The sequence below is a fragment of the Raphanus sativus genome, chromosome 2 (genome assembly GCF_000801105.2).
Source record: "Raphanus sativus cultivar WK10039 chromosome 2, ASM80110v3, whole genome shotgun sequence".
Classification (NCBI taxonomy): Eukaryota; Viridiplantae; Streptophyta; class Magnoliopsida; order Brassicales; family Brassicaceae; genus Raphanus; species Raphanus sativus.
In genome coordinates, this window is record NC_079512.1 from 15123842 (window position 1) to 15133292 (window position 9451).

At 39.1% G+C, this 9451-nt stretch overlaps 1 protein-coding gene across 1 annotated transcript; it reads right to left on the reverse strand.

Moving 5' to 3' along the window:
- Nucleotides 1–2942: 2942 nt before the first annotated feature.
- On the reverse strand, nt 2943–4165 carry LOC108832412 (uncharacterized). Its single transcript, XM_018605902.1, has 4 exons — nt 4097–4165; nt 3521–3938; nt 3408–3475; nt 2943–3341 (listed from the first exon to the last, which is right to left on the reverse strand). The coding sequence occupies exons 1-4, from the start codon at nt 4163–4165 to the stop codon at nt 2943–2945; spliced, it is 954 nt and encodes a 317-aa protein (XP_018461404.1).
- Between the last annotated feature and the right edge of the window lie 5286 nt (nt 4166–9451).

Sequence of the window (9451 nt, forward strand, 5' to 3'; positions counted from 1 at the left end):
AGTGGATGACACTTATCCATGTTGACCTTTTAAGAACCTTTTCAGTATAGGTCTTTTATGCACAAGGATTCCATCTTTAAGATGTTCAATCTGTAGTCCAAGCAAAACTTGGTTTTTCCCAAATCTTTCATCTCAAATTCTTTCTTGAGATATTCAACTGTTTGGGAAATCTTTTGGCCGTTTCCAAGTATGTTTAGATCATCAACATACACAGGCTATGATCACATAGCCTTGGCCGGATTTCTTAATGAATATACATGGGGCTTACTTGATCATTCTTGTAGCCTTCTTTCAGTAAGTACTCACTCAATCTGTTGTGTACCACATACGACCAGATTGTTTTAATCCGTACAAAGCTTTGTTAAGCTTATGCAATGCTGTTCTCAGGAGACCTTTGCATCCTTGTATTTTACAATACATCTGGTACTTTCATGTATATGTCATTGTCCAGTGGTCCATAAAGATATGCGGTTACTACATCCATTAACCGTAAATCAAGATTTTCTCTTATGGCCAGACTTATAAGGAATCTGAATGTTGTTGCATCCACACGGGAAAATAAGTCTCCTCATAATCGATTCCTGGTCTCTGTGAGAATCCTTGTTGCAACAAGTCGGGCCTTATACCTCACGACTTTCACCATTCTCATTTCTCTTTCTCACAAACCCATTTGTAACCACTGGTTTTAGATTGTGTGGTGTTAGGAGTATTGGTCCAAAAACACCTCTCTTTCTTGAAAGAGTTTAACTCCACGTTTATGGCTTTTTCCACTTAAGCCAATCTTTTCTTTGCATGCATTCATAAATGGGACGTGGGTTCTAGATCCTCATCATTTTCAATGATCTCAAGTGCTACATGATATGCAAATAAATCATCCATGTCGACATGTTTTCTGTTCCATTGTTTTCCCACATGACATAGTTTATAGAGATCTCTTCATTGTCAGGTGGTTCAGAACCCTGAGTTTTGGCGTCCCAAATCTCATTAGGCCCTTTAGCAACCATGCCAATGTTCATGTCTGAGGATGCTGGGTACGCCCGGCCCATGTCCGGACGTTGGTTCGTCCATCTCCCGGTCCTTTTGGACGGACGGATCGACCACATCGACCAGCTCCTTCACCCCCTCGCCCACGGTCTGTTTAGCACCTTTTTACTTATGCGGTTCTTATCTTTGGAACCAATTGGTCTACCACGTTTCAGCGTGTCTTAGACTCTGTAGCAACTTGATTTTGTCCCCTTTTGGACATCATTCTTATTTGGTGCATTAGCAGCTGGTATATATGACTTGGTCATTCTATTTGGGTCAGCAAAGGAATCTGGCATTTTATTAGCTAGCTCTTGAAGATGTATAATCTTCTGAACTTCAAGATCACAGACTTGAATTCGAGGATCTTGCCATGCTTGGGATGTATGATTCCATGTAATTTCTTTACCAGCTTGCTATTATTTCCTCCCAATGTTGGATACTCAGATTCCACAAAATGGCAATCTGCATACCTGGCCTTAAATAAATCACCCGTGGTTGGCTCGAGGTATTTTATAATTGAGGGAGAATCATATCCAACATATATTCCCATCCTTCTCTGAGCTCCCATCTTTGTTCTTTGTGGTGGAGCTATTGGATAATAAACAGCACATCCAAAAGTCTTAAGATGGGAGATGTCTGGCTCTCGACCCATGAGGAGCTGGGATGGTGAATATCTATGTTCACTAGATGGTCTGATGCGTATTAATTCCGCAGCATGCAATACTGCATGTCCCCAAGCTGTGACTGGAAGATTACTTTTCATGAGTAAAGGTCTAGCAATCATCTGAATCCTTTTGATAAAGGACTCGGCTAGGCCGTTCTGTGTATGGACATGTGCCATGGAGTGTTCAATTGTCACCCCCATGGACATACAATACTCATAAAAGGCTTGGGAAGTGAATTCACCAGCATTATCAAGACGTATAGTCTTCAAAGGAAAGTCTGGAAAGTGTGCTTTCAATCTGATGATTTGAGCAAGAAGTCTAGCTAAGGCTAGATACCGTGTGGATAATAGGCACACATGGGACCATCTTGTGGACGCATCAATGAGTACCATGAAGTACCTAAACGTCCCACTTGGTGGGTGTATTGGTCCACAGATGTCACCTTGTATTCTTTCCAGAAAACCTATGGTTTCCTTTGTCACTTTGACTGGTGATGGTCGGACTTGGAGTTTTCCTTGTGCACAAGGTACACATGTATGGATCTTAGGAACAACTCGTCTACCTTTAAGGTTATGACCATTAGAATTTAGAATAAGTCTACGCATCATAGATGTTCCTGGATGCCCTAGCCGGTCGTGCCACAAAGCAAAGTTCTCCTTGACTCTTTGCTTATTGTTATAGCATTGGCTTCGACCGCACTGATCTGAGCATGGTAAAGACCAGTGGATACAGCTGGTATCATTTCCAAGACCTTCTTATGGTCTTGGTCGAGCTCAAAGATGTTTAAGAACTCTTTGGCTCCTTCTCCACTCGTTTGAATATGAAGACCATTCTTGCGAATGTCTTTAAAGCTCAACAGGCTTCTTTTAGAGTTTGGAGAATACAATGCTTCATCTATTTCTAGATGTGTCCCATTTGGTAACAAGACATAAGCTTGGCCGTGGCCTTTGATTAGTGATGATACACCAGCTATTGTGCTCACATTGGCATCTTTCAATGTTAGATTAACAAAGAATTTCTTATCTTTAAGAATCGTGTGGCTTGTCCCACTATCAACCACAGGTGTGTCCATACTTCCTTTCATTCTAGACAATAAAAATATAATCTGAATCATTCATATTATTATTGAAAATGAAAGTAAACATAGTTTATTCTTAAAATAAAACTTAGAATGCAAAAGCACTTTAAAAAAAATTCTCAAAGCCTAAAAACACCAAAAGCATTCAAACACAAATCGTTTGATGCATCACATTATTCGACTGGATCATCATTCAGCATAGTGAGTATGTCTGAAGTCTCAAAGTCCATGAGGTCGTCCTTGTCATGATCAAAATCGTCCTCACCATCCTTGTACACCATGTGTGCTTCCGGATTCTTGCCCTTAAGACTCTCTTGATAGAGGTCGACCAGATGCTTGGCTGTGCGGCAATTCTTTGCCCAATGATTCATCATTCCGCATCTATGGCAAGGTGAGCTTGCAGGATTCTGTGGCTTTGAAGAAGTCCCATTGCCTCTGCTTTTACCTTGTCCATTATTGGACTGGTTTGGACGGTCATAAGGGGTGTTGCGCCCTGTGCTGTTGCCACCTTGTCCACGTCCTCGCCCATGACCTCTACGGCCACGTCCTCTTCCATATGAGGATCCGCGGCCCTTATGGTCATATCGGACATGGTTGGCTTCAGCACCATCATCAGGCTCATTTTAGGTATGATTTGCCTCAGGGACAGGCTTAGATCCAGGTGGTCTAAGCTCACTGTTCTTCAAGAGCAGCTCGTTGTTCTGTTCTGCAAGCAATAGACATGAGATGAGCTCACTATAGGTCTTAAAACCTTTCTGTCTGTATTGTTGCTGAAGCAACAAATTGCTTGAGGACATTGTCTGGAAAGTCTTTTCCAACAACTGCTTATCAGTTACAGTCTCGCCGCACAGCCTCAGTTTTGAGACTATCTTAAACATGGCTGAGTTGTACTCATTCACAGACTTAAAGTCTTGAATCCTGAGATGAAGCCACTCATAGGTGGCACCCGGAAGAATCAAGGTCTTCTGGTGATCATATCTCATCTGAATGTGATGACGGATGAGCATGAGGGTCTTAGAGTTCTCTTTCTTAGTAGCTTTGTTCTGAGGAACAATACAATGCTCTAGGCCTTTGGCTCCAAGAGAAATCTCGACATCTAGTGCCCATTGTAGGTAATTGTCACCCCTCACAGTTAGAGGTGAAAAATCCAAATTTGCGATTTTGGCCATCTGAAAAAAAGATCAGAGTGTTTAGGTCTTTAGAAAATTTTATTTTCTTATAATTCATCCATCAACTTGCTTTTAAAAAATAAGATGGATGAGGGCATGGTCTTGGTCGTACCTAGGGTACACTTCATTGACTCATGCAGCCTGTGGGCTAGCTGTACCGGAAGGTACTTCATCGACCAATACGGCATGTGGTCTAGTCGTACCGGAAGGTACACATCATCGACCATGGTCTATCATTGACCTTATTGTCTAGCCATACTAAGTAGTATGGATCATTGACTAAAAATTCAAGATCTAACCACACAATGGTGTGGATCATTGATCAAAAATGTGGAAACATAAGACTAATTTTGTTTTAGACATATAGCGTATCATCCTTTAATAAGGGGTATCACTTGTTGTCTTTTACAAAATAAAAGTCATGTTATCACATGCTTAGAATTTTCTTATGATTTAAATTTCTTTTTAATCTGATAATAACTTTAAGGATTAGATTTTAAAGATTCAAATCAGATTTTATGTTTTGGTTAAACATAGACTTATGTTTTGATTTAGACATATAGCGTGTCATCCTTAAAAGGGGTATCGCTTGTTGTCTAATACAAAACTGAAGTTATGAGGGATTTTAGGGTTTTGAGATCCGAAATTTTAGGGTTTAGGTTTAGAATTTCGGATCTGATCAAATATGATCTAATAGAGTTTATAAGATTTAATAAAATAGATTTATAAGTTTTTTTAAACAAGAACTAGATCAACTTTTAAAAATCGGATTCAAAATAAGAAAGATGAAACCGAAAAAAAACTTGAGTTGCAAGTAAAAATTAGGGTTTTGAGATCTAACCTTTTACTTTGCCGATTCTTCTCCTTTGTTCCTTTCTAAGAAACCTTAATCAATCAAACAAAGAAAGGATTCAAAGTATGATTAGTTTAAGATCTAAGAAACAACTGAATGTAAAAGATCTTAGAGAGAGAAGTGGTTGGCGGCGGCTAGGGTTTATGATGGTCTCCGAGTTGGTTGATCTTGAGCAAGATCGTGCTGATAACGTGTTCTAATCCTAGTGTTCTTGCTTAAGAACTAATCGAACCAGAGAGAGAGAGAAAGAGAGATCGGATGCTTTGTTTGTGAAAGAATGAGATGTTATTCATAAGCAAACAAGGCTCTCCTTATATAGGTTGGAGTTTGGCCTCCTATTACAAAGTTAAGCAATGTGGGACTTTCTTAACTTTAGTTAAGAAGTCGCCACTTATGAATAAAAGGAGAAACAAGGCCCAATCCATTAACACATGGTTGGTTTAGTACAATCTCGGTTTAGTACAATCTCGGTTTAGTACAATCTTGGTTAAGTGTAACCTCGATCTGTTGAAACATCTGGTTATGAGCAATCCATAAACCATCTGGTTTACAACAACTTCCTGGTTATTCTCCACTGATTAGTGGTTCCAAATAAAGCTTCTTAGATCATGGTTCATCCTGGTTTGATAAGAATCATGAAGATAATGACATATGTCCGAACAGGATAATCTGGAATCATCTGGATAGAAGGTGGGATATGTTCTTGTTCACAACAATTATGAGATTTATTCAACTTCCTGGTGTTTTCCACTGATTAGTGGTTCCAAATAAAGCTTCTTAGATCGTGGTTCATCCTGGTTTGATAAGAATCATGAAGATATTGCCATATGTCCGAACAGGCTAATCTGGAATCATCTGGATAGAAAGTGGGATATCTTCTTACTCACAACTCCTATGAGATTTATTCAACTTCCTGGTTATTCTCCACTGATTAGTGGTTCCAAATAAAGCTTCTTAGATCGTGGTTCATCCTGGTTTGATAAGAATCATGAAGATATTGCCATATGTCCGAACAGGCTAATCTGGAATCATCTGGATAGAAAGTGGGATATCTTCTTACTCACAACTCCTATGAGATTTATTCAACTTCCTGGTTATTCTCCACTGATTAGTGGTTCCAAATAAAGCTTCTTAGATCGTGGTTCATCCTGGTTTGATAAGAATCATGAAGATAATGGCATATGTCCGAACAGGCTAATCTGGAATCATCTGGATAGAAGGTGGGATATCTTCTTGCTCACAACACTTATGAGATTTATTCAACTTCCTGGTTATTCTCCACTGATTAGTGGTTCCAAATAAAGCTTCTTAGATCGTGGTTCATCCTGGTTTGATAAGAATCATGAAGATATTGCCATATGTCCGAACAGGCTAATCTGGAATCATCTGGATAGAAAGTGGGATATCTTCTTACTCACAACTCCTATGAGATTTATTCAACTTCCTGGTTATTCTCCACTGATTAGTGGTTCCAAATAAAGCTTCTTAGATCGTGGTTCATCCTGGTTTGATAAGAATCATGAAGATATTGCCATATGTCCGAACAGGCTAATCTGGAATCATCTGGATAGAAAGTGGGATATCTTCTTACTCACAACTCCTATGAGATTTATTCAACTTCCTGGTTATTCTCCACTGATTAGTGGTTCCAAATAAAGCTTCTTAGATCGTGGTTCATCCTGGTTTGATAAGAATCATGAAGATAATGGCATATGTCCGAACAGGCTAATCTGGAATCATCTGGATAGAAGGTGGGATATCTTCTTGCTCACAACACTTATGAGATTTATTCAACTTCCTGGTTATTCTCCACTGATTAGTGGTTCCAAATAAAGCTTCTTAGATCGTGGTTCATCCTGGTTTGATAAGAATCATGAAGATAATGGCATATGTCCGAACAGGCTAATCTGGAATCATCTGGATAGAAGGTGGGATATCTTCTTGCTCACAACACTTATGAGATTTATTCAACTTCCTGGTTATTCTCCACTGATTAGTGGTTCCAAATAAAGCTTCTTAGATCGTGGTTCATCCTGGTTTGATAAGAATCATGAAGATATTGCCATATGTCCGAACAGGCTAATCTGGAATCATCTGGATAGAAAGTGGGATATCTTCTTACTCACAACTCCTATGAGATTTATTCAACTTCCTGGTTATTCTCCACTGATTAGTGGTTCCAAATAAAGCTTCTTAGATCGTGGTTCATCCTGGTTTGATAAGAATCATGAAGATAATGGCATATGTCCGAACAGGCTAATCTGGAATCATCTGGATAAAAGTGGGATATCTTCTTTCTCACAAACTTATGAGATTTATTCAACTTCCTGGTTATTCTCCACTGATTAGTGGTTCCAAATAAAGCTTCTTAGATCGTGGTTCATCCTGGTTTGATAAGAATCATGAAGATAATGGCATATGTCCGAACAGGCTAATCTGGAATCATCTGGATAGAAAGTGGGATATCTTCTACTTCACAACACTTATGAGATTTATTCAACTTCCTGGTTATTCTCCACTGATTAGTGGTTCCAAATAAAGCTTCTTAGATCGTGGTTCATCCTGGTTTGATAAGAATCATGAAGATATTGCCATATGTCCGAACAGGCTAATCTGGAATCATCTGGATAGAAAGTGGGATATCTTCTTGCTCACAACTCCTATGAGATTTATTCAACTTCCTGGTTATTCTCCACTGATTAGTGGTTCCAAATAAAGCTTCTTAGATCGTGGTTCATCCTGGTTTGATAAGAATCATGAAGATATTACCATATGTCCGAACAGGCTAATCTGGAATCATCTGGATAGAAAGTGGGATATCTTCTACTTCACAACACTTATGAGATTTATTCAACTTCCTGGTTATTCTCCACTGATTAGTGGTTCCAAATAAAGCTTCTTAGATCGTGGTTCATCCTGGTTTGATAAGAATCATGAAGATATTGCCATATGTCCGAACAGGCTAATCTGGAATCATCTGGATAGAAAGTGGGATATCTTCTTACTCACAACTCCTATGAGATTTATTCAACTTCCTGGTTATTCTCCACTGATTAGTGGTTCCAAATAAAGCTTCTTAGATCGTGGTTCATCCTGGTTTGATAAGAATCATGAAGATAATGGCATATGTCCGAAAAGGCTAATCTGGAATCATCTGGATAGAAAGTGGGATATCTTCTTGCTCACAACACTTATGAGATTTATTCAACTTCCTGGTTATTCTCCACTGATTAGTGGTTCCAAATAAAGCTTCTTAGATCGTGGTTCATCCTGGTTTGATAAGAATCATGAAGATATTGCCACATGTCCGAACAGGCTAATCTGGAATCATCTGGATAGAAAGTGGGATATCTTCTTACTCACAACTCCTATGAGATTTATTTAACTTCCTGGTTATTCTCCACTGATTAGTGGTTCCAAATAAAGCTTCTTAGATCGTGGTTCATCCTGGTTTGATAAGAATCATGAAGATAATGGCATATGTCCGAACAGGCTAATCTGGAATCATCTGGATAGAAGGTGGGATATCTTTTTGCTCACAACACTTATGAGATTTATTCAACTTCCTGGTTATTCTCCACATATTAGTGGTTCCAAATAAAGCTTCTTAGATCGTGGTTCATCCTGGTTTGATAAGAATCATGAAGATAATGGCATATGTCCGAACAGGCTAATCTGGAATCATCTGGATAGAAGGTGGGATATCTTCTTTCTCACAACACTTATGAGATTTATTCAACTTCCTGGTTATTCTCCAATGATTAGTGGTTCCAAATAAAGCTTCTTAGATCGTGGTTCATCCTGGTTTGATAAGAATCATGAATATATTGCCATATGTCCGAACAGGCTAATCTGGAATCATCTGGATAGAAAGTGGGATATCTTCTTACTCACAACTCCTATGAGATTTATTCAACTTCCTGGCTATTCTCCACTGATTAGTAGTTCCAAATAAAGCTTATTAGATCGTGGTTCATCCTGGTTTGATAAGAATCATGAAGATAATGGCATATGTCCGAACAGGCTAATCTGGAATCATCTGGATAGAAGGTGGGATATCTTCTTGGTCACAACACTTATGAGATTTATTCAACTTCCTGGTTATTCTCCACTGATTAGTGGTTCCAAATAAAGCTTCTTAGATCGTGGTTCATCCTGGTTTGATAAGAATCATGAAGATATTGCCATATGTCCGAACAGGCTAATCTGGAATCATCTGGATAGATGGTGGGATATCTTCTTACTCACAACTCCTATGAGATTTATTCAACTTCCTGGTTTTTTTTTGTCATCGACTTTACAGACTCAAGAGGACTCTGTAAACCATATGCACGACAAAGGTCGGTTGATTCCTAGCACTTTTGGCGAGGCTGTCGGCCTTTTGATTCTTTGTGCGAGATACGTAAAGTTTCTTTTCAGAGTCTCGATATCTGCTAGATAGATTGCAAAAGCAGGCCATTCTTCTGGTTTCGAAACCATCTTTACCAATTGAGAACAATCTGTCGCAAATGTAACCATGTACTGTCTCAGATTACGCATACACTCCATTGCCCAAATTAACGCTTCTATCTCTGAATGAAGAGGAGATAGAGAAGCCCTGACATTCCGTGCTCCCATAAGTCCTTCATATCCTTCAAGAGTACTATACAATCCTTGTCCC

Coding starts and splice junctions, on each gene's coding strand:
- LOC108832412 (XM_018605902.1), bottom strand. CDS start 4,165: ATGGTCGATGATGTGTACCTTCCGGTACGACTAGACCACATGCCGTAT. Junction 3,939..4,096: donor GGTCGATGAAGTACCTTCCG/GTACAGCTAGCC, acceptor TCTTTTTTTCAG/ATGGCCAAAATCGCAAATTT. Junction 3,476..3,520: donor GCAACAATACAGACAGAAAG/GTTTTAAGACCT, acceptor TATTGCTTGCAG/AACAGAACAACGAGCTGCTC.